General features: G+C 35.8%; 1 protein-coding gene across 2 annotated transcripts in view; it reads right to left on the reverse strand.

Moving 5' to 3' along the window:
• Positions 1–398: 398 nt before the first annotated feature.
• Positions 399–26,977, reverse strand: part of LOC149792445 (uncharacterized) — a 63,029-nt gene continuing 36,450 nt past the window's right edge. Inside the window, exons 3-4 of one of the 2 annotated variants that reach the window (XR_016423567.1) lie at positions 2,267–7,972; positions 399–2,226 (exon numbers count right to left, since the gene is read on the reverse strand). Coding sequence is in view for 1 of the 2 variants with exons in the window: in XM_089971023.1 (XP_089827149.1) it covers positions 7,689–7,972 (284 nt within the window). In the remaining variant the exon portion in view is untranslated. Of the gene's footprint in view, positions 7,973–26,977 lie in introns of both variants that reach the window. The other variant, XM_089971023.1, reaches the window with a different exon arrangement.

The following is a 26,977-nucleotide window of genomic DNA, read 5'->3' on the forward strand; positions in this document are numbered from 1 at the left end:
GGGCCTGTCCAGTTTGCAGTTGAACTCATAAGTACATATATATGGTAAATCTGCTGTTCAAATGTGGCATATCTTCTTGTGGGCTCAACAACTTTTTTTCAGCACGTGATAGGCTATACATGTTGGTCAGTAGAATTGGTGGAGGAAGAACCTGTATAAAAAAAAACGGGCAAGAACCACCGACCCACAGGAAGCTACTTGCAATCTTTGTCACAGACCCACATAGGCAGAGCCCAAGACTCGAACCCAAGCAGACAGAGGTGAGATGGCAATGCCTGGTAAAGGCGAGCACTTTAGACCACTCAGGGGCCAACTTCTTTAAATACATGTATACCATACCTCCACAATCATCGCTGGTTTAATAAAATGCAAAAGAAAAATTAAATTCACAACATGCATCAATATTTAGCTTTTAATAAAACTCTTTGTATTCCAAGGAACATGAACACAATGAAAAATTAAAATGTACAAAATGAACACAAACTTGTGTGGAAGTTATTTTAACATAATCAATCATGATTAATGATTCAAAAATAAATACAAAAATTAACTAAAATGAACTTGAGTAAAATTTAACGGTGGTCAAAGATTAACCTAAATTGTCTGAAACATGGTTACTTACAATAAGTAAAATGCTCAAATTTTATTTTTGTGTTGTGCTTACGATAGTCTGACCTTGGGAAATGGTGGTTCAGATACAATGTCTCTCGTGTGAATTGCCATAAACCGACCCAATATGGTTGCAAACTGAATTACTGTATTTCGTGTACTTTACTGTACATCAGGTGGTACAATGTATCATCAGATCTGTATCACATCTCAGATTTTATTTTCCATGGTTTATATTGACTGCCTGTATCACATCTCACAGATTTTATTTTCCATGGTTTATATCAACTGCCTGTATCACATCTCACAGATTTTATTTTCCATGGTTTATATCAACTGCCTGTATCACATCTCAAAGATTTTATTTTCCATGGTTTATATCGACTGCCTGTATCACGTCTTACAGATTTTATTTTCCCATTTTTATATCAACTGCCTGTATCACCACAATTCACAGATTTTATTTTCCATGGTTTATATCAACTGCCTGTATCACAAATTCATGGATTTATTTTCCCACCATTTATACTAACTTCATGTACAGCAATACTGCCGATTTGCTTTTCCATGCTATATATCAATTTCCTGTATCACGATTTTTAGTCCTTTCGTGTTTTATACTGACTTTCTGAGGGTCAAAAGAATGACTGGAATTTTATTTCCTGCACAAGTACTTGTACGCATCACTTAATGTTAACTACAAGAGACAGTACACTACCTGTCTTGAAATACTTGCAAATAATTCAAGCTATTAGTGTAACTATCTCATCTGACCTCACACATGTATGATTTTAACGAAAAGGAAAAGCAAGGTGGAATTGTTCAAGTCAGAAATGAAAAATGTGTTGGCTAATTGATTGATTTTTTTAAAAAAGATTTTTACTGCAACATCAACTTGTCAAAAGAATAAGATCCAAGGTGAGATACATATCGCCTTTATCTTTGAAAATATTTCTCCTATTCTAATCTTTCTAAAAGAATGTACAAACTTGATCTTTGAAACTGCTTAAGTAAATTGGATTGCTACTGAATGACTCATTCAAAAAGAATTTTATAATTGAACTAATGACAGTTGTGGTATGTATTCAGCAGTATTGCCATAGTACAAGAAGTAGTTTATTACTGAACTAACCACAGTTGTGTTATGTATTCAACAGACATTGCAACACACAGTACAAAAAGAAATGGCATTCTAAAAGCACACATAAAATTGGATGGATTTCTACAACCTGAAATTTGTATCAGACAAGAACCTGTCTTATGGTAAATGTTATTGTGACTTGATTTACAACCATTTAAATAATGTAATAATGTTATTACATTTTCCATTTAATAATGTAATAATGTTATTACATTTTCCATTTAATGATGTAATAATGTTAATACATTTTCCACAACATACATAAGCTTTGTTTCAAATTCCTTTGTTTTTTTGTAAAATGCCAACAATACTTTAACAGTTACACTATAAGCAATAATAGATGTACTGCCAAGATCGATAATACAACTTTCACCTTTCTTTCTGTATAATTTTGTTTTTACATCCCACCCAATCACTCTTTTTTCCCCCAAAAAAGAAATATGCTATCATCACAAAAATCCAATCCAAATTCAAGCCTAGAATGTTCGGGTACATGATTTTAATCCAACTTCAAGCCTAGAATGTTCCAGTCAAATATGATTTTAATGACAATATTGTAAACAATCTGGTGTTGTTATTTTTTTTTTCAATGCATGTGTTACAAGAATTTTAAAAAAAATAGAAGCAACGACAAAAGAATAATTATCAAATAGGGTCCACACATATTAATTGACTAATTAATCAGGTGCTAATTACATGGAGATTAGACATGTATATTGAGGCTTCAAAATGAACACCATACTATTGTCACATCTTTTGTACAATGTTATCTTATACACTCATATGGAAATAGAGTGTAATTTTGATCAACTCATGGGAATAGAGTGAAATTTTGATCAACTCATATGGGAATAGTGAAATTTTGATCAACTCATATGGGAATAGAGTGTAATTTTGATCAACTCATATGGGAACAGTAATTTTGATAATGACATGTGGGAATAGTGTCATTTTGTTAACCTTACATGTAAATACAGTGCATTTTTAATAAACTTATTTGGGAATAGAGAGTAATTTTACAAAATTTGTATGGAAATAGAAAGTAATTTTGTTAAACTCATATGGGGAAAGAGTGTAACTTTGTTAAACTTGTATGGGAAAAGAGAGTGTAACTTTGTTAAACTTGTATTGGAAATGAGCGTAATTTTGTTAAACTCATATGAGAAAAGAGAGCGTAATTTGTTAAACTAATATGGGAAATGAGTGTAATTTTGTTAAACTCGTATTGGAAAAGAGTTTGATTTTGTTAAACTCATATGAAAATACTGTACTTTTGATAAACTCATGAAAATATAAAGTGTAAGATTGTTGTTTTGATGAAGTGATTTTATAATTATTAAAAGCAATATGGTCAACAAGAAAGAAAGATTCTGAAAGTTTTTATGGGAATTTAGGCTAAGCTGTTTTAAAACAAGTGTCAGAAAATAATACTTTACAATTTTATACTTGTATAAAATACTCTGTACTTAAAAGCAACCTGCAAGATTAATTCCTAATGAATACTTATCAAGCTATACTGGACAGCAAATAATAAAAGCACATCGCTCTTTCTTTAAATGGAATAGAGCAAACGTTTTAGTATATTTATTTTTATATCCTTATCAAACATTAAAGTCTGTACTATCTTATTTGATGTCAAATAGAGAAAACAATTTATCCAATGCACTTGAAGGCTAATTTTGTCTGCATTTTTCTGCTGACTATTTGCTCTACTTCAATAAAGATAATTCACTTCATCCAAATAACTCCAGAGAAATATTAATTTTCTTGTCGTATTGATGAAGTCTTTATTAGCCCCAGAGATTCCAGTATTTGCAGTGCAACACCTGGAAACATCGTGATCTGAATTGGTGAAGGGTAAACAAGCCAGTTACTGGACTGTTTACCTGTAAAAGTTGGTAGATAGGATATAGAAATTGGTTGGACTATTCGATGACAAATGGCAAAATGATTAATAGCATTGCTGTGACCCCAAGTGACCTATTATAATGCACGTCCTCACATTGGAACACCAAAAGATCATTCACCATGTAGGATGACATTAAAGCCCTGGCTTAAAACGGGACAAAACACACACACACAGAAACGAGTGTGCAAAAGCAGTAAAGAAAATGCAATATGCCACAAAAACATATCATGTACTTACTCTTACGATTCCATTACGGAGTTATAACGCTACCTTAAAATGTAAATCTTGCAGCTTTATGACTACATAAACTAAAATCCTCAGTTTATAGAGGATAGGAGTTTTAAAAGCCTGTATTGTCTGTCAAACATGTACAATAAATTATTTTAATTTTAACCTTCTAGGCTTTTCTAGAAAATCTATCATTACTGAAACTAAATGTTCATATGTCCATTAGTCTGAAAGTAGGTGTTTGTCAGTCGCAGAGTCAATATGCTTTCATACTATACCATATACACTCACTTATAAGTCAAGTCCAACTGACCCAGATCTGCCATCACATAATTTACCAGCAGATCTGGATCAATTGATGTTGCTGAATGTTGTTGAAGGGTTTAATGCCATTTTTCAGCGCAAGATAGGCTATACATGACAGCCAGTATAACTGATGGAGGAAGAACCCTGGAAAACGTCGAGAAGAACCACCGACCCACGAAAAACTACTGGCAGGCTTTCTCATGTACCCATGTTAGCCGAGCCTGAGACTTGAACCCACACAGAGGTGAGATGGCAGGATCTTTGTTGCTGGCACTTTGACTCCACTTATGAGCAACTATATATGGTACACAATAAAAGCTCCTCTCAAAGAATGCAAGTTCACATTTATACTTATCACATGACTTAGTTGTACCAGCATCACTAATAACAACCTAGACTCCCACTTTTCATTTCATTGTGTGTCAATGACAACAATCTAGACCCCCACTATTCATTTTATATGTTCACTGATGACAATCTAGACCCCCACTTTTCATTTCATACTATGTCCAATGATGACAATCTAGACCCCCACTTTCCATGTTATATTTTCATTGATAACAAACCAGACATCTCCCCCACCTTTCATTTCATACTATGTCACTAGATCATGAGGTTCACTGATATTATTTTTCCACACATTATGACAGACCATGAATACATGTATTAGTTCTGTAGCTCAGTCCATGACTGGCTTAAACCATTATATAGCTGGACTTGTTTACTATATATACTATTAATATTTCCAATGGATTTAGAAATAGTGGCACTGTATGTCAGACCAAGACTGGATTAGCAAACCATACTGCTGGAAGTACCTACTATTTCATTTTTCCAGCAGACCAAGTTCTTTTATCTTTGTCATTATATATATATATATATATATATATATATATATATATATATATATATATATATACACACACACACACACACACACAAGTTGCAAATCTTTGTCCACGGTTTACTGATATTAATACAAGAGGATGCAGAAAATAACTGAGCACAGTCTATTGTTGGTAACAATAGCTGTTTTCAGTCACCTGACAGTTGTACAACACAGTTCAACTACTGTCAGTTGGGGCTATCTATAGCTGTCAGGGAAGCAGAATTAATGACCATGTCAAATGAACAGGAAACAGGAGGTCAAACCCAGGCAAGTCTCTGACAGATGGAATAAATCTGCTATTTCAACTCAACAAATTACAATACATCAGTAATGGCATAAAACTGCCATTAATGGTTTTAGATCATCTCCTTGAAGTGTATACATGCTGAACCATTTAAAGGATAAAATTGTACAATTTATGCCACAATAAATATTGATTACCTGGAATAAATTTAATTTTTTTTATTTAAAACCTGCTAAATGACCAAAATTCAGCCTGAACTGCAAAAACAAAAAGAAATTTAAAAAAATGAACATAGTGAATTAATTCTGATTTTTAACATCATGCCAATTCCAATTTGAAATTTCCTCAGTCAAATATATTGATAAAAAAATGAACAAATTAATAAAGAGAGAGACAGAAAGAAACGAAGAATGAGTAATAAATGCATCAAACAATCACAGCTACTGCTAAATGCAGTGCAAAGCAGGCCACGAGAAATAAAAATGCAAAGTCAGTAAATATTCAATTTAAGACAAAACTGGCACAATAATTAAATGACAAAACAAAGCAAGAAGTTCAAGGCCACTGTCAAAGATTTTCAATCTCTTCATCTTTTTGCGCAAAACAAATATTAAAAAAAGAAACAAAAACTCCATGTTTAGCAACTGACTGTAGATATAGAAATATTAGAAAGTTGCCTTTCATATACTAATTCAATAAAATAAAACAAAATGTTTCACAAATAACAAAATACTTTTCATACAAAAGTCACTGCTAGTCCAAAGCAAGAAAAAGTATAGATGTTAGTATTATCATTAGTTATCTCAATTTTCTAACATAACTGGCAGAGTTGCAGGGGCAACTAGTGATGTCAGAAGGAAAAAAAATCGAAGTGGAAAAGAACAATCCATTAGTCTACACTTGATTCTCGTAACCCAAGGGTGTGGGCTCAAATGTTATCAGACCAGTCTGGGTACGCTACTGAATAAATAGGTAGGGCTACTAAAAACATACCTGTGTTGCTCTGTCAAAAAACACTTAATGAAACGAAACTAAACTTATTTTTGTTATTTAAAAAAAATAATATACCGTATTTTCAAACCTTGCTAAACCCCAACCCATACCTGACTGCAACAAAGTTAAATTGTTGGATTTTAAACGTCTTTACCGCTTTCCCTGTATCATATTCTGGCGAGTATTCTTTACAACAAATTATTCAATAAATTTTAGAAACAAGCTATACTGATTTTTTATCTAATGAAATAAATGAATAAATATTCAACACTTTACTGAAAATTCACACACAATCGTGTCAAGCTTTGCTCAAAGACTAGAAACTAACTTAAAATAAAATGATTTTCATGAAGATTATATCTCTGTTGTATATTTAAAACTACCTAAAAACACTGCAGAACGTACATCTTAGTAGCGTCCACGCAAGCATGTTGTGTGGGTCAATGATTTTGACAAAAGAATAAAATTTTCACAACTCAACAAAATATAATGAAATTATAAGAATCATCTGGTCACCGTCTGAGAATCCACGAAATGGTTTCAAAGATGTAAAAATAATTTTCATACGAAGATGTGATATTCTCATGACATATATCACAGGAGTCTGACGTTTTATCAATCAAGTACGACGAAATCTCTGACAACATGAAACCATCTTATTGGTGCTATAAATGTTCATTTATAATACCAATAAGGTGATTTCATTTTGTCAGAGATTTCGTCGTACTTTATTGATAAAACGTCACTCCTGTGCATCTATACACATATATCAAATATATACCAGTCAATGTCATAAATTTAAAATATCACACTCCTGTCACATTGGTAGTGGGTAGTGATTCCTTGAGAAAAATCTCAACGCAGTTCCCACATTAAAGACAAGGCCTGTATTTTATCTGATGCTCACCAAGATGACTGCAATCGACAGGGATATATTGATGGAGCAGATCAATGTCTACTTGGTCCTTTGACCATTTACAATCCGAACAACTTTCCATGCACACAGTCAAGAAGCTTCGAACACAGTGCATCACAACAGAGACATACTCTGATGTACAAAAGAAATACATCTCCGCTCATCCAAAATGAAACAACTAACTCCAAAGTTGCTTTTGTTTTTGTTTTTTTTTTTTTGTTTTTTGTTTTTGTTTTGGCTTAAAAATCAATATTGACGACCTACGGTCTACATGATCTTGGTGCAACTTATGGGAAGATTCGATACAATCCAGCATATAATACCTGCCGGTTTACATGGACCAACAATAGTTGGCTCAAGCCGGTATATTCAACTTTTTAATATGCACTTAATAATTATCAAGGCCTTCAATCACACACAACTGTTGCTACTTCAATCCTGCTCTTCCAATATTCACACGACATCAGAGGGCGAAGCGTGCATAACCTTGACCTTTTTAATGTAGACATATTCTGCTGATCCAGTCTGAGCGCCATTGTCAAGGTCAGGGTCAGGTGATTCACGGACACCTGGGGGAGGTACTAAGAAGTGGGATGGGCCGGCGCTGTCCTCTCCTCCCGCCTCAATTGAGGGCTTCAACCTCTCACGTGCTGGAATGTGACGCGGTGTCGTTGGATCACGGATGTATCTTTCATCCGTCGTCTGCTCGTTGGCTCTGAAACGCACCTCTGATGCCACTGCGAATGATAAAAATATAAAACTTTTAAAATGTATGCAATATCCTGTCTAGTAAAGGTATGGCATTTTATGTAAAACTTGTTTGGCAGAAACCCATAAATTATCAATAGTTAAAGATATATTATTTGATCTTACGAATTTGAAATATGTAGGATTTTTTCTTGCAGGAAAGGCAAGCATTGGCACAAGCCATAGCAACGTATATTGCAAGTCTTGGGGTAAAAAATGTGTACCTAAGATTGTATTTCAATTACGTCATTGATATATGAATCCCAATCAGATAAAGTCACTAAAGTAAAACAAACAAAAAAAGAATAAAAATAACTGTTACAGTTTGGTGAATTTGCGATGCATACTACAACATAATTAGTTATGGTCGGGTTTTTGTGATGACGCGATTTGGGTTATGAGGTTAGCCCTGTCGTCACCCTGTCGCCCCTTACTGTCGAGGATAAAAAAGCTGATTTTAGCAAATCCTTTTTTGTATACTCATTTAAAGTTCCTTTTAAGTTAAGCATCCAAAATATAACTTTCCTTGTACGCGTTAATTTATAAAATCGACAACTAAAAATAAACTGCGCAAGTACCGTACGCTTACATATGACATATCGTACATGAATGGTTCTAGGGTTGCAAAAGATAATATTTGTAAGTTTGATCTTATTTTTTTTATAATGTAGCTTTCAAAAGTTTAGTCACATCGCAATGATATGTGCACTGTGACAGTTGATAATGATGTCTAGCACTGGGACATCATGCCGCAGACATGTAGTATCATGTCCCACCCAGTCTCATTATCCTGACACCAGGCTTATCAGTCCTAATACTAACCTCTTGATGCTGAGCACCACGCGAGACAGCTGCGTATACCAGTTTTTATAAGATTTTGGTATGACTCTGCCGGGGTTCCAATCCGCGACCCCCGTATCCGAGGCGAACGCTCTAACCAGTTTGGCCACCAGACAGTTTTAAAATAAATTATCGAATACATTTTCCACATTCTCGTCTAAGACTGTATATATAATATAATTGGACATATTCCCCAAATTTTCGAAAAGTGTGGTAGATTTTACTGCTTTGCAACCAAGTTCAATGTTACTAAAAGCAAAATTACCAAGGAGTTACGGTATAAAAAAAAAGAAAAGTTCTTAACCTGCTCGTTTTTTTCTCCTGAGCCCAACATCATTTTGGTATATATTTTAACAGATATTCCGGATCAATATTTACTCGTTAAGTGTACTTGATTGACTGTTTGGGGGGTTCTCTTTAAATATATCAGTTTTCTGGGTGCAATCTTGTATAGATTATTCAGTCACTTTATCTTGTTGTTTTTTTTTTAAACTCATCAATAAGGAAACACTTTAATATGTTAAAATCAAAACGCATACTTTCAACTAAACGCCATTAACTTAGGGATAAACATCATTAAAGTATTTCTGCTGAATAGCTATATACAGTTTATCAAACCACCCAAACTTGTTATGTATACAGATTGTGAATTGCACATCAATTTGTCAGCCACCTTAACTTAAATGTGCTGAAAATGAACTGCGTATCAGTCTGTCAGCCATCTCACCTTAAATGTGTGCTGAAAATGAACCGCGTATATATCAGCCACCTTAACTTAAATGTGTGCTGAAAATGAACTGCGTATCAGTTTGTCAGCCACCTCACCTCAAATGTGTGCTGAAAATGAACCGCGTATCTGTCAGCCACCTTAACTTAACTGTATGCTGAAAATGAACTGCGTATCAGTTTGTCAGCCACCTCACCTTAAATGTGTGCTGAAAATGAACTGTGTATCAGTCTGTCAGCCACCTCACCTTAAATGTGTGCTGAAAATGAACCGCGTATCTGTCAGCCACCTTAACTTAAATGTGTGCTGAAAATGAACTGCGTACCAGTTTGTCAGCCACCTCACCTTAAACGTGTGCTAAAAATGAACTGCGTATCAGTCTGTCAGCCACCTCACCTTAAATGTGTGCTGAAAATGAACCGCGTACCAGTTTGTCAGCCACCTTAACTTGTACGTGTGCTTATACAACCAGTTCTCAATAACTGAACTTCATTTATATTAATTGAAAAAGTTTTAAAATTGTTTATAGGTTATATAGAATTAGTGTACGTAAGACTTCTATTTTATTTAATACCTGGATATTACATAGGTGATATTTAGCAGAAACTAAGCGGAAAGTATGATTAATTTACACAGAATCACAAAAATGACCAATCAATTGAAGATACGGATGTACCACAAACACATGGTAACACGTGTAACAATCGACGCTGAAAGGAACACTTACAATGGTTTAACTGGTTTAAAAACGAAAAACTTCCAAAATATGTATTAAAAAAATAAAAAATAATAAATAACGATGACAGGATATTATGAGATTACTTTTTTACAATCTTGACGTATTAGGGAGTCCAAAACCCGTCATCTCACTCACATACTAAACAACTTTCCCGCTTAAGTTGCTTACCAAAGAAGCTGACTCATCATATTCGGTTCTATTACATCATACTTCTGCCTCTCTGTGAAATTCTATCGTGTGTGTGTGTGTGTGTGTGTGTGTGTGTGTGTGTGTGTAAATAGGATTTCCCACAGATATTCTGACGCTTTCTCACTCAGTGATCTAATTTCAAAGGCTCGTTATACATCCCCCTCTCGGTATTATTTAACAAATTTCTTAGAATCACATACCAGAGAACAGACAAGAAAATGATGTAATGTTTCACCCCAAAATTCCTTGGCAAAACTTTAAACGATCAGGAAAATCATTGCAAACATTCTTGGCCTACTGATCTCTCTGCAGACCTTTATAGTCTGTTTAACGCCATGAGGGCACGTGTTGGCCCAAAAGCAACTCACAGATGTATAATTTAGTCAATTGCATACTTGGCTCTCTGTTCGAGACGTCGTTATACACGTTAATGCTCCGAAAGTTTCCAACATCTTAGGATTTTAGCAATCAATTTTGGTATCTTAGGCAGGCCCGGCCCTAGAAGGTGTGGGGCCCAAAGCTGCAAGCGATAAGCGGGGCCCCAAGCACAAAAAAATTGCATTGCGGAGTTTTCCTGAAAGCGCGGGGCACAAGACGGATGCCTCATTCGCCTTGCCCTAGGGCCGGGCCTGATCTTAGGTCAGCATCGTAAAGTTGAGGACAAAAAAGTAATTATTAAAGTGAGTGCTTCGGGGCTATTTTTCATACATAAAAAAAAAAACAGAACTGGGGGGGGGGCATTAATTCCTTATGAAATATTTATGTTGTCCTTAGTCATAAAAGAACAAACATGAAACATCCCTAAAATGTCAAGAACTTGTTTCCTTGACAACATATCGTCCCCCACCACCACCACCACCACTCTTCGCCTCTAATTCTTAACCTTTTAATAATAGTGGAAAACGTGGGGTTTCGTTTCCACATATTAGTCGATCCCGTTAAGATTCTGTCTGGGTGTTCCAAGTATGTGTACAAGAATGTTACAGTTTGTAAGAACAAAACGTCAATTTTATTTATTTACGAAAAGGTTTTGGGAGACTAAATTCAGCCATAAAATCACTAACTTTGAATTTCTAATGATCACTGTACCAACTGATCCAACGCTCTTGAAAATTGGGCACCTACTACACATTCGAAAGGGGTGGGTCCGAGCATGGAATTATTATTATTATTATTATTATTAAACCCAACTTCTCTTTTAAGAAAAAAAACTTATCTGCCCATCACTCCAACCTGCATCCCAGTGTGTCCATATATCTCACTATATTATGTGTATATAAAAAATTTAAAAAACTCCAGTTTAAAAAAATACCCACCCTACCACCACCCCTTCCAACATCACGTAATTGATTAAATTATCGTTGTCTTGAAAATGCAGTCTGCAAAACGGTCGGAATGTGGAAGCGATATAGACGACTCCACGTATTTTCCCGCCCTAGCAGCTGCCTGCACCAGCGGATAGACTGGTAATGGAAAAACTGATTGGCCAAATTATATTCTGGGTCGATTTGATTTTGAAGGAATTCTTCATTTTATGCAAGACGTGCACTTGTAACCACTGCAATAACATGTGCTTCGTGTAAAGGAAGACAGATCAATGCGTTGCACAGTATGTCCAAAATGTAGGAGACTGTATTTCTTACAAATGCAATTCATATTGAATTCAAGTTATGGTATACGAAAACTGTCCAATCTGCAACTGTACTAAATACAATCCCACGAACATGCTCTCCATATGCTCTATTCTGCAAATTGTGCAGTCTTTATTACAAGTGTACTAAAATTCCAACTACGTTCTCCAAAATCAAATCTTTGCAAACTATCCAATCTTTCACACAACTACACTAAAAAAATTTAAGTACATGTTATCCAACAAATTACCGTTTAAGTGTAGGATAAAATCCGATGTCACGATAACCGGTTTGAATAATTTGTGTCATTCTTTTAGTCATATTCACTACTGACAGATATACACGAGTCAAAGTAACGAAACCAGACTATATATTTTTTTCTTAAATTTCGAATAAATGTAAGAAAAAGAAAAATCCTGACAAACTTGGTTCTCAAGAAATGGGAAACGTCGATCACTAGTTAAGCCGTATCACAGTTCTGAAGTGGAAAAACTAATATTACGTCGAACCTGTTTCTGATTTCACAAGAATTATCTGTCGCTTTACGTGTGCAACAACGATGAAATGAAAATAATATTTAAAAAAGTCAACATGAAAATGGGGGGATAGCATTTTTCTGCAAACAGTATATAGAGCTGCATTCCACTGCACCCACCGTTAAAGTTAATTTTATCTAAGAGTATTAAGCTTTTCTCCGTTTTCCTCCCCGTTTCTAAATATTTACAAAGACACATCCTCTCCATTGCAGAACGCTTCACGAGAATGAGTCACCTAGCTATTATGTCGTTATGATTTTCTGCAATTTTTCGTGATTTTTATTAAAGCACAGTGAAAATTAACTTTGACTTTTTTTTCGCGAATTTAACGACTCAAGTCTGGATTGTATCTTGTGTTTCTGCCCTGTCTGTCTAGCTACGTATGCATACTGTGTCTTTGTGAGTGCAGTTAATTTTGATAGGTCAACCTGATTCCACGGTATACGGTAAAAAGCCTGTTACCGTATTTTAAATATGTGCTGACTGGCTTGTTGCCAAATGTATGACATATTACAAAAATAAATAAATAAATAATCTGTGTACCAGTCCGTGGAACTGTGTAATATTAACGTCACCTCAGGAAAATGGCTAGTCGAAAGTTAGTGTTTCTTTTTATGGTACCCAAACAACAAATCTGATTTTAATCAGACTGCGAAAACTACCGATATTAAATAAAATTTCTTACCGCTTGTAAACTGTTAAAGATACCATAATTAACTCAATATTACTACAATAATTAATAATAAAATAAAGACTTGTGAATCAGCAAATCGCGATGTTTTTATAAACTAAGAATTCGACCCATTTTTCTTGAAAGATGTAAATTTAGATTTTTCTTTGAATTCCTCAAATACAAAGAGCAGAACATTGCGGTTCCTCAATTAAATATTTAATTGACCTTGTTTTCAGGTTGCAATCTCTCAGCAACGTGAAAGCTAGTTCATGCAAGTGTTGTCAATATAAAATAGTACTGATAACACGTCAGTACAGCCTGTTAATCCAAATCTAATGCTAAGTTCCAGTGATACAATGGTATTATATTCTCGATAATTGAGGCAATTGATAGAATTGTGTTTTCTAGATGACGGGTTAGCTCCAAGAATGTTTGTGAATGAACGTTGAATTGCTTATCAGAAAAAGACTTTCGCGTCTTTAAATCTAAAGGTCTCCTATCACTGGGCAATTTAAACGTTTAGAGTATTCATTTCTAAAAGTTAAACGTTTTCCCTAAAATGTTGATAATCTCTTTTCAGTATAACCCATTGTCGTAGCGAATCATAATCTTGACATGTCTGTAAAACGGCGAGATATCTCCGCTGACATCTGATAAACTAACAACAGACATGTCCATCATACATCAAAGACCGCGGATGGCATGATCCGCGATACCTGACCACCCGAGACTTAATTTTTGGTTAATAGCATGCGAGGTCATGGCTAATCCATCCAAGCATTTATGTGGGTTCACGTATTTAAAAAATCTAATCAAGATAAAAACGATTATCATACATGAGAGGGATTGTTTTACAATTAAATTGTTTTACAAACGGAGTAAATCAGGATGTTAATATATAAAAAAAATTTAATGTGACACGGCTTATTTTTCTACCACAAATGGTCAAAGTACAAGTTGTACATTCCTAATTTGTCAAGACAAATTACATGTGTATGATTTGATGATTGTTGGTTGGTTCGTTCGTTGGCTTTTCACAGGACTTAGCGTGCCGGACACGCGTTCAATCAGATTAAAATCAGATCTCCACTGTCCAACGTGAAGATCTGAGAGCGACCGCTTAGGGGTCATGTTCTGGAGACACGTGTTGTTAACATAATTGCAAATTTTATCAGCCAGTCATATTAAGTCTTATAAATTCGTGCTTTGAAAGAAAGCAGCGTGGCTGAAAAGCATCAGTGTGTGCCGAACTATTTGATTAACTGATTTTGTTTAAATCTGCATTTCCATTGGCTATATAAAGGCCTCACTAGAAAATGACCCCTAGGCGGCAGCTGTCAGATCTCCACGTTGGACAGTGGATATCTGGTGTGCACAGATTCCGACTAAGTCGGACGTCGTGACGAGTTTCAGGGCAATGCACTCAACTCCGACTGCCTCTTCACCATATAACCTTGCAAGTGTTTATGTGGCCGTTAAGCACCAACCAGCAAGAATGTTTTGCAATAAAAATATTCTAATTCCATAACCCTAAATTGAGATCTTAGAAAACTGAAAATAAACCTGAGAACTCTTTGAAATACGGTAAGCTCAAAATAAGAATTAGGTATGGTTCTTGCAGATAAGATTTCTTGCATTCATAAAACATCTGGAATTCTACTATTCCCAAGCGCCACATAGTTGTTCTACTTGTCACTCTTATCTATAGGGAAAATTAGGAGGGCTGGCTCGTGTATCATATACCGTATGTTTTTCTTGAAGTGTTCAGTAAACCAGCTGTCACACATCATTTCTGTATTTCCATCTGATGTGATGGAATATGTTGATAGACGTCAAGCAAACGGTTCCGAAAACTAAACGACTCTTCGCCAAACGGTACGCAGTGTACAGATATGGACATAATTTTGAAGACGACGTACAGCCTGCATCATATGCTAGAAGAACCACGGGGGCTCGTATCATTGCTTACAATTGACCTGCCATACATGTACCATATAATAACTACAATGGAGGACACTTCTCTCCTTTTTCGCGCGACTCATTTAAGAATAAACGCTGTCTTTATCACGCTAGATTTCGCAAAGCGAAATAAATTTGGTACCGATGTTTAGCTGAGGCATTCGACTTTGTATGCATGTCCAAAGTTTGGCTTACTATTATCATACATTTAAGGAATGCCAGACCACTTCCCACGCTACTGCTCGACATGGCCGTGATCGCGCCCGCTTAATACGCAAGTGAGATCCCGCTGAATGGAATACTGTCTTCTCATTGGTTAAAAGAAAATGACGTCCTGCATTTACTTATAACTTATTTTCAGTTGGCCAATGAGAAGACAGAATTCCATTCAGCGCGTTGTTCTTGCACATTAAGCGAGCTCGATCACGGCCATGTCGAGCAGCAGCATGGGAAAATGGTCTGGCATTACGGTGTTCGTTCCAAACGTAGAATGGACAACTACTATGGAAAAAAGTGAGGTCATTTCGAAAACAAAGTAGTAAGAAATATCCTTATTTGTTTCTTGTTTGTTCAAGAAAATTCAAACATATATCTGTATCAGCATCCCCTTCCGTGAGTGTTCCGTACCGGGATTTTAATTCCTCGCGTTTAAGTAACATTTAGAGTCTGCATTTTTCCTTTATGTATCTTACTTATGAAATAAATGCAGCCATGTCTTTGCTGAATATTTCACCTATTCTTTACATTTCTATCCATGATCACTAATCTGGTCTTCACGATTGGTGCCCGAGCCAATCCAAATCAGTAAGACATTTTTGTTAGCCAATGAAATTCACTGTCTGTCTTGTGATTCCTAGACAATAAAATCACTTTGTCAGGAAAGCCAGTTCAAGATGCACTCGATTCAGTCATATAGCAACAGATTTTCAGTATGACTGTCAAGGCAGCCATAGTGGTGGCTGGATCAGCATCATTTTCATATAAAAAAAACTCTAGGTTGTTTTGCAAAAAGGACAACGAATATATTAGAATGGAACATGGTAGTAACTAGTTCCAATGTCGATACCATCATCACCTCAAGATCTGTTGCTATAACAAAAGGATCAAGATGTCCGCACTTTTTCAGACCTGACAAACGCCATTTTAATTTATAATAACTATTCATGTGAGTTCGAGTCCCAGGCTCGGCCAGCTTCCCGTGCCTAGTTGGTTCTTCCCAGTGTTCCTCCGAATATAATGGTCGCCACTGCATTTCCTGTCGTGTGCTTAAAAAAATGATGTTAAACCCACAAAAACCAAACAAGCCAAAGTGTATAATGAACTACATATCAGAAATCTTTTAGTGAAAGGTTATGTTCGATATGACCATCATTTCAGAAAAACGTACCATAACAAAATCTTCAAATATGCCCGCGTCTCAGCAGCCATATTTACTATTAAATCTACACTGTTTTAATCTTTGGCCAAAAAGACATTTCGCGAAAAATCTGGGTAAAACCCCATGTCAGTATGATAATCAAGTTCAGAGCAAGTAGAAACAACAAGATATCCTTCTCATTTCGGACCAGCTGGATATAACAGGAAAACGTTTAAAGAAAACTTTATGTCGTTATGGCCATCATAACAAGATTTCAAAATGGCGGCCATAATGGATGTCAGATCGGAACCATTCTAGAGTCCAATAAGAGATCATGAGAAATATTTTGCAAAATCTGATGCCGATATGACCGTCCGTTCAGATGCAGTAGCGATAACATTTTCAACATTTGGCGGTTAGATCTGCCCACTTTCAATAAGGAAAAACTAAACATCATAAGTCTTTTAGCAATGAATTTTATCTCGATATTCGTTGAGAGACGATAACAATATTTTCAAGAGGACTACCATGGCGGCTGGACATTCGAGTGTGCCATTTTCATTTACATCAACTAGACCTTGTGATGAATGTGGCAATCATTTCAGTCGTTTACAAGTAACGATAGCAAACTTGTGCTAACCGACGAACGGGCGCCGGACAACAGAGGACGGGAATGAGCAGTAGAGCAACAAAAAAAAAAACAAAACAACAAAAAACTTCTAAGAGACTGACGTTTTACTGCCTGAAAAGACCATTTTTTACACTGCCGAGTGTTGAAACCATCTCTAATATTCTTAAGCGATAAGATTTTCAAAGTGGCAGCTGTGACAAACATATCAGATGAAAGATCGGCACCATTTCCATTTAAGAAAAAAAAAAACTATGTCCTAATATAACAATGTATTCACTATGGCAGATACAATGACTGACTGCGGCACCGTTTCCATTAAGACCAAAAAGACGCTACAAGAAATCTTCTCGTGAAGTCTCTACGTCAATCTGACTATAAATTCTGGACGAGCAATAAAAACTTTTTCAAGATCGTCGCTTTATTATTGGCCATATTGGATTTCAGATCGGGATAATTTTCATCCTGGACCGACCAGAATAAGTCTTATGGAGAAAACCCCACATAATTCCCATTCAAGATGAGTAGCATGATGTCTATTGAATGACTGATTGGCGCTATTTTCATTTAGTACCAAGCAGACATCATACTAAGTGTTCTGGTGATGAAATATAAAAAAAAGACGTGGATATGACTTTCCACTTATGAGGATAATCAAGATGGCGACTGTGGAGGATTTATTCCATATCAGATCGGCACACTGTTTATTTAGACTAACTAGACACTGTATTAAGTCTTAAAGTGAGAACCCCATGCTGACATGATTTTACATTGAGGAATAGCAATAACCAGATTTCTAAGATGGCTGCTCTAGATCGGTACGATTTTCAGTTGGGACCAACTAGACATCATAAGAAGTCTTTCAGTGTAAACCCCATGTCGACATGACCATCCACTCCGTTTTTCAAGGTGGCCACAATTTAAGTCGGGGGGGGGGGGGGGGCATCATTTCCAGTTTGGACTATGGCATCATAAGAAGTCTTCTTGTGAAAACACCATGCTGATATGACTTTCTCTTCGGTCGGAGATAACAAGATTTTAAAGATGACTACCGTGGCGACCATATCTGACGTCAGATTGGCGCCGATTTCATTTAATGGCCAATGTTATAAAAAGTCATTCTGAGAAATCTCCACGCGAAGGAATGGCGATAACAAGATTTTCAAGACAACCGCTGTGCCAGCCATATTGGATTTCCATGTCGAATCATTTTCATTTACAGTTTGTTCTACATAGCATGGCGAAATTTTCCTATCTGTAACTCAGTACATTTTCAGGTCAGCGTCATTAAATGTAGCTAAAGTACCTAATTCGTTTCACACGAAGTATTTAAAACGAATTAGACACTTTTATGTATATTTGATGATGCTGACCTAAAATGTACTGAGTTACTGATAGGAAAAATTCGCAGTACTACATGGAACGAATTACAGTACCAACTAGCCATCATGGTTCCGTTCTACAGTTACTGTGTTCTTCTGACAGCAGGAACGGATTATAGTGTAGTTGTTTCCATTGGCAACATGCACATCTATGCTACTTTCATGTACGGTAACTATGGATACTATGCACTATCTAAAGCAGAGAGTATATCAATATGGCTGTTCCTATGCATTCGAAGAATAATCCTAAACTAGTCCAAAGTACACTAGAAGGTATAAATACAGGGAATATTAATGTTACCAGGGTAGACAAAAACAGCTTCTGAAAGTGCAATAAATGATTTGTAAAATATATATAAAGTTTTAAAACAAAACAGTTATCAGCTCGTTTTTTTTGTTGTTTCTCCTTCAATTCAGAAAATGACCAGGTGGAGTTAGCCGTCTGTTGAGATGTGCACATCTGAATTAAGGCCACACTGTACATATATAAGCGAAACTGCACCCACCAATCATACACAACAATAAAGGGAATTTAAAATTATTTTAAATTTACCCAATATATACACAAGGTCTTTTTTATAAAATAAAAATAACCAGGATAAGCAGTCAAGAATGCTGGGGAAATTATTTTTCTTAAAAAAAATAAGCTCGATGCAAAGTACGAAACTGCATAGCAGAACCCAGAAGAAGTCTTTCTGTGAAAACCCTATGTCCATGTGATTTTCTGTTCTTGAGAAGTAGCGTTAACAAGATTTTCAAGATGGCTGCTGTGACGGCCATACTGGATGTCTGATCACTCCATTTTTATCTAGGACCAATTAGATATTGGAATGAATATGGTAATATGCAACCCCATGTAAACTCTTGTTGTATATGACCAGTAGAGCTAAAGTGTGTAAACCATAAGTTCCTGACTGAAAATAAATCAACAACAATTATACAAACTTAGCAGTACGGAGTTCCACACAGTGGCTGCTGAAACTGCCAGAGAAAACAAGAACAGCAAATTTTCCCACGCTTATCCCAAACCGCAAACAAATGCTCGTACAAAACGTGGTCGACTGGTCTGTTTTGATTACTATATTGGGAAATGAAATGCTTTCCCGCCATTTGCACAAATAAACATTTTAAATGACACTTAGTAAGCGACTAAGAAACAACAACACATGCATCAGTACTTGTTGAGTACATACTTTCCCTACGGCCAAAAAGCAGATGATATTTTTCAAACCCTGTATATTGAAGCCAAAACGAAAACAAGAAAGCCCTTATTGGAACGGAAACCTATCCACACAATTTAACGAACGTATGAACTATACATGGAGGTAGGTAGGTGGGTGGGTGGTTACTTAGCTTTAAACTATTCCGACTTCAACACTGTATCTTACTTAGGACGAAATTACTACTTATATCTGTTATGTAAAATATATACAGTATATACACCATGATGTGAAGAATCTGGCTTGACACTAAGTAATTTTAAAATTCAAATTATCAAGCCTGGAACACATGCACTGGCATCCGTAAAAATAAAATCATATATAAAACATCATCCTGAATTAAAAATTAAAACTATGAAAATGATTCAAAAGTACAGAAAAGCAGGTGGTATTTTTTGGACTAGAACTCATTTAGGACATTCATTATGAAAAGAAGAAATGCTAGGAGCCTGCCTTATGTCACTGGGAATGTTGTTCCATACCAGTGGACCAGTATATTGAAAACTTTTTTTTAAACAATTCCTTTTTTGGCCTTGGTATCATTTAATTTTTACTTCTTATGGACCTTAAATTTGGAGTACCATCAGCATCTCTTCGGTGAAAGATATTGCTTAGATAGACAGGAATGTCTTTTCTGGATACTTTATACATCAACTTTGCCTTTCTAAGAAATATTCTTTCATGTAGTGTTAAAACATTTATGTTATTCATTGCATCCTGAAAATTGTCTGTACATTGATCTAGAATTAAATGGCAAGCCCTCTTTTGGAGTCTTAAAAGTGTTGTTATGTTTGAATTAGAGGTATTACCCCAAATTACATTACAGTAGTCCAGACATGGCTGAATATAACTTTTGTAATAGATGACCCTATACTGAAGAGGAATGTATGTTTTGATTTTCCTCAGTAGACAAAGACAAGACATAACCTTAACATGTTTAATGTGAATAGGACCAATGGTTTGTGAATGTGGGATATGAAAACAACAATTTATTAAATTACATGTGGTTTTAAAGATATTTTACTGCCATAATTAAATCAGACGGGGTCGGACTAAAAATTCTCACAACTTAGGAACAACCCACCCCCAAATACACAAGTAGGTACATGAAAAGTGGCAAGGACTAACAGTACATGTATATATACGTTTGCGTGAATCAGTAGTAATGTGTGTTAATACATATGAATATCGACAATTTATTACAACTGAAAAGGTAATACAAAATAAGTGTATTACAACTACTTCAAGAAGAGAAAGGGGTAGAATTGGAAAGAGGGGTTATAAAGGAGTTTCGCGGCGGATACGAGAGGGAGAACATGTCAGTAGGTAATTCGTCTTCGATAATTATTGAAATATTTTAGTATCTTTGATATTGCTAAGGAAGATTTCAAAGATGCGAGTGGTTAGGTCATGTGATAGCTCTGCCGATCCAACAAGACATTTGTACTAACAGCAACTAATTAGTGTCAGTTTTGGTACTATATATTTCTTACAATTAAAAATATGATGTCAGGCAGTCTCGTCGTCCTGTTTACACGTGCACGATGGGCTATCAGCAAGAAAATTTTAAGGGGAAAAAAAATCTCTATTTAAATCACTGCATTTGTTTCTTATCTTAGTACGAATATTGATGGTGTCCTGTTACCAGTATAATAACACATTGGGACATGATTTTATGTTGGTACAATTTTACGTATAAATATTAAATACTCTGTTTCATGTTTACTGGATCCGGCAAAGTGTTCCAGACTTCTGATGTGGAAGATATATAAGAATTTCTGGAGATTTCTAGTCTAGTATGTATTTGTTGAAAATTATATTTATTTCTCAAATATATTGTATTTTAATATATGGATATCCGTTAAAAGTCTCGATACATTTCCATACCTATTTTTGAAAGTGATCAAATCCGGTTTCTTCACTCTCCTTGATTCTGATTTAGAAGTTTGTGCAGCAGACGAGTTCAAATGCCCTGCATATTAAGGAGCAATAATCCATACTCGGATACTAAAATAGCGATAATCCATACTCGGATACTAAAATAGCGATAATCCATACTTGGATACTAAAATAGCGAAAATCCTGACTCGGATACTAAAATAACTATAATCCATACTAGGAGACTAAAATAGCGATAATCCATACTCGGATACTAAAATAGCGATAACCTATACTCGGATACTAAAATAGCGATAATCCTTACTCGGATACTAAAATTACAGGCAACGTATTTTTCTTGAAGCAAAATTTCCATTCCTGACTTAAATAAAACGGGACAAAAGCACAAAAAAATTCACAAATTGGCACAGATTGCAATCTTCTCCCGCATTACTGGAAATGAACAAAACTCAGAATTATCAAAAGTCACCCAAAGAGACATATTGGGCAAAATGAATTTACATGAATTTCTCAAAAAAGCACCATATCTTTATTATACCTGCTAAGTGTTGAAAACAGTTCTGTTATTCTTCAGCGAAAAACATATTTTAAAATTAACTGCTGTTGTGGACATGTTGGATGTCAGACTGGCGCCATTTTCATTTAGAACCAAGTAGTCAACATTTGAAATCTTTGGGTAAAATATTTCATGTTAATATAATCCTCCATTCCAGGAGAGTATAGATAACAATTTTCAATGCAGCCGGGTACCATATTCCTCTAAGAACAACTAGGTATCACAAGAAATCTATAGGTGAAACCCTCAAATAAATATAACCATCCATTTCGGAAGGAGTGAAAATAATATTTTCAAGATGGTGGTCTTACTAAGAGTAAAATTTCATTCGGGACCAACTAGTTAACATATGTATTCTACTGATTAAAATCCTTTTTTCAAAACTATGGAACGCCAGAGCTGTCTTAAGATGAGAATTTTTATAATATAAATAAGTTTGTACATCATATAAGTACAAATGCACATCATATAATAAAAATTCTCATCTTAAGACAGCTCTGGCGTTGCATACAAAACGATTTTCCACTTATGAGGAATAACGAGAACAATATTTTTTTAGATGGCCGCCACTGTGGCCATATTGAAAGTCATATCAGCACCATTTTAATTTAGGACCAGCCAGATAGTATAAGTCCTCTTCTGTTGAAAATCCCATGTTGATACTACTTTCTGTTTTGAAGGAGTAGTCCAGATGATTATTGTGGCGGCCATATTGAAAGTCAGATTGGTACCATTTTCATTAACGACCAACTAGACGTTATATAAAATCTGTCTGTGAAAACTCCATGATAATATAATTATTACATTAAGAAGAAGTAGTTATAATAATACTTTCAATATGTCTAATGTGGTAGCCATATTGGATCTCTGAGCGGCACCATTTTCATTTGTAATTAACTAGAGATCAAAAGAAGACTTTCACTTATAAAAAACGTTATTATTCAATTATCTATTCAGGAAGAAAATGGCCGTAACAAGATTTTTCAAGATGGCACCAGTGGCAGCCATAATGGATGTGCGAGCAGCGCCATTTTCATCTAGGGCCAACTATACATCATAAGAAGTCACCTGCTGAAAATTCTATGTCAATATGACTTATTATTCCGGAGAAACAGCAACAAGATTTTCAAGATGGCTGCTGTATCTGCTTTACTGGTTCATTTCAGACAAACTAGACGTCATAAGAAGTCTTTTAGAAAAACCATACTGGATGCTGGAGCAACAACATTTTCATTTCCGATCAACCAGACCATGGGCTTAGTTTATGCGTAAAAAGATTAATAGCAATCCTCCAAGTAGTTTAGGAGGAGCAGCTATAAAACGTTTGTGTTCACGGGCGAACCAAAACCATCCCACAAGCTCCTCTGGTCCATGACCAGTCGAGTTAACAACACGTATAACATTAGTTTTCTAAGTAACAGTGTATGTAATACAGCGTACTCCAGTCTACAATGAAGTCTGACGGAACGCACATGCTAACATTTAATACAATAACTGAATGTACAGCTTTAACAGACGTCTGATGAGCAAGGAAGGGATGTTGCAAGAATTGAATTAGTCATTCTTTTCCGCTTGTAGGTGGTCCATACAATTCCGGAACGGAATGTGTTTCTTCCAAAAAGCAACATTCTCCGCAACGCCACTTGGAGGCTGGCTGGGAGGAGTATTAGACGTTGCAAATGGACCGTAGACAAGATAAATCTGCGTTGAAATCCTATCCGTCCTTCGTAGGCAAATAGTCAAGCTAACCGCTTCGCACTTTTCAATTCTAAGATATTTCCTAAGTACAGATTATATATTTCCCAAGGTATGATTCAACTGAGGTGTTCGATCACCACCACCCCTGCGAGACTTGCTTTCTATAATAACAAGTATCAATCTGTGGGGTGGGGCGGGGTGGGGTTGGATGTTCGGTCAGAGATTTATTTTATGCTAGTTACACTTTGATCATCTGGTGTAAATGCTCTCATTCGGATCACCCTCTGTTTGCAGTACATACTTTTCTTTTCTTATCATAATTTTAGATTGCGTATTGGTTTTAATGCTGCCGGGAGAGCATTTAGAAGAGGACTATACCAGCGGCAATTTTCATTATGTATTTACGTCGTAATCTTCTGGCCCGAGAGGAAACTGGGCTCAACTTACCAAGTTAAATTTCAGATCTACTGAAGAAAACGAAAAAAGAAACATGTTATGATGTAACTTGTTAAAACACAGATATATTGTTTAGCTTTAAAGCATTTCATCCAAAAACAAACAGTTTCACTCCTGTACAACCAGTGAGCATTTTCAGTCTCCTAGGGCTCCACATGAAACGCACGCTTGTGTGTATATGTAAGTAATTGCACTATGAACTTGTAGGGTTTCCCAAATTTTCAAGCAAGACAATCCCTTTGTCTTGGCAACAACAACAACAAAAAGAAAGAAACCAATACAACAAAGCAGATAATTTACCATAAATAATCAACCCCAAAAATGACGAAAGTTACATACGATGAGGCGGAAGACAAAACAATAACACTTCAAATAAGATTTAAAGCACTTTGGAAAATAATATTCACAAAGAACAACGTTGCCTTATCAATAATGGGTGATACAATTCAAGAAAAACTTAAATTCAAGAATAATAATGAAAACAAGTCATACAGTTATATTGTAATACATCAGTGGGAGAAAATTACATCCCCACTGTGGAGGTATCTATTTAAGAAGTACTGGTACTTTCTATATAACTATAGGGCTCTGTCGACACTTGTACATATTATTACGAGCTGTGTTTCCATATTTAGAACTCTCGCGTACGCGCGATCTCTCGATCTTTAGATTTAAAATTTGTCGAGACCGTTGACTTCTCGTGTATACATTTATGCAATAAAATAAATCCCAATCAAAAGCAGACTTCATAAATTAACTTTTTCATAATTGGTTTCAACATGACTCGCGCAAATTGTCAGTGACTGAACTTACTTGACCTATTGCCATTCGATATTATGTGTCGCCCATACACAGTGGTATACCTGTCACACTCAAGGGCAAATAACACGTATGTCTAGCACACAAAAACCCTCTTGATTACGGATAGGAATTAAATTGTTTAAATAGCGATTTTAATCGGCATCAAATTCATAATCATATCTAAAAATGACGAAGAAAGTGGAAACATTCCGCACTGTCGTTCGTGACTTGGCTACTTTATACTTAATAAAATAAATCCACTTCACGATTAAAAAATTTGCTCATATCTAATCAAAGAATATACCTAAAATTCAATCAGGGCACAATGAGAGAGAGAGAGAGAGAATGAGAGAGAACCATAAGCAAGTCCAATGACTAAGTAACTAGAATAGAATCCCGACGCCAGTCGATGGTCGAGCTTGACAATGCTGTAAATCTCCCTCTTTAGTCTTATCTGAATCTAAATATTAGAGTAATAAAAGCTTGCCATAGTCGTCGTAAATTCCATCCATTTGCAGAATTTAATAAACAGATGTGATACTTAATTTTCAAAAATCTAACTGCAGCCGTTGACAAGAAAATTGATAATAAAACGGCAGTAGAACAACATCAAACGTCGCTTCTTTTAGATACAAGAGAAAGACACTACGTTTGAGGCTATCACTCCTTCCACACAACCTCCACCCCGCCCTTTTTAATCTGGGTGAATGCTTGTCAAAACGCAAGGCATATTTAAACTGGCCCCAACAATTTTATAAGATTTTGCCAACTAAGAGTAAAAAGGAAATAGTAATAGCTTAAACTTAACCAAAGTCAAATGAAGGCGGGACCGCCACTCGCTTACAAGTCGAGTCCAACAACAAACAACAAAAATCACAACGCGTCTGCAGACCAGGGTCTTTGTTGTTTGTTCTGCTGATTACTCCAAACAACATGCATAGACCCAGCTCTTCCGGTGCATTATTCGACGGCATCTGGGTCTGTGCAGTTTGCAGTTGGACTCTTATAAGCGAGCACATACGATAACCGACCTTTTTCTGCAAACAACGCAAACAGAAAAAAAAAAAGCTGCGGAGGGGGGGGGGGGACAACCACTGCAGCATGTTCCAAATGACGTAAACATGTTATAAACCTTGGTTGTCGTAAAAATGAAATTTAAATGTACGCTTTTATCTCTGTTAAATAAACACTGAAGACTTCCTCGCTTCTTATCTTTCCTTAACGTCTTCTTTATCTTTTTAGATAATATTTGTTTGTAATACGATGCAATGCAAAATCAGTTTTTCCACCGGGAAAGTGACTGCACGTCCTGGATTGAAGTTTTTTTTAAAAAAAACAAAAAATATCTCTCTGAATCTGTTTCATGCGGAGTAATGTTTTATTGAATAATCTTGTATCCACTCTGCTTTATGGCGCATCACTTCCGACCTGTCAGTCATTAGTCATGGCTGACGGCATTTCTTTGTTTATTGCTGTTGTAGCGGTATGCGTTTTATTTACTGTACAGACTAAGAAAATTAGGGACAAAATAATCAGAGCAATTCCACTGTTTGTTGAACGGATATTACGTTGTATAGGTCTATATCACCACACAATAACGCCTTTAGTGTGCATAGGCATTCGCAAAGAATCAAGAATCTCGACAAGCAAACGGACAAATAGTGTGGTGTTAAGCGGTACATCAGCACAGTCTGGGTATATGTT

This window comes from Sinohyriopsis cumingii, chromosome 9 (genome assembly GCF_028554795.1).
Source record: "Sinohyriopsis cumingii isolate HCF-2022 chromosome 9, ASM2855479v2, whole genome shotgun sequence".
In the NCBI taxonomy this organism is placed as follows: Eukaryota; Metazoa; Mollusca; class Bivalvia; order Unionida; family Unionidae; genus Sinohyriopsis; species Sinohyriopsis cumingii.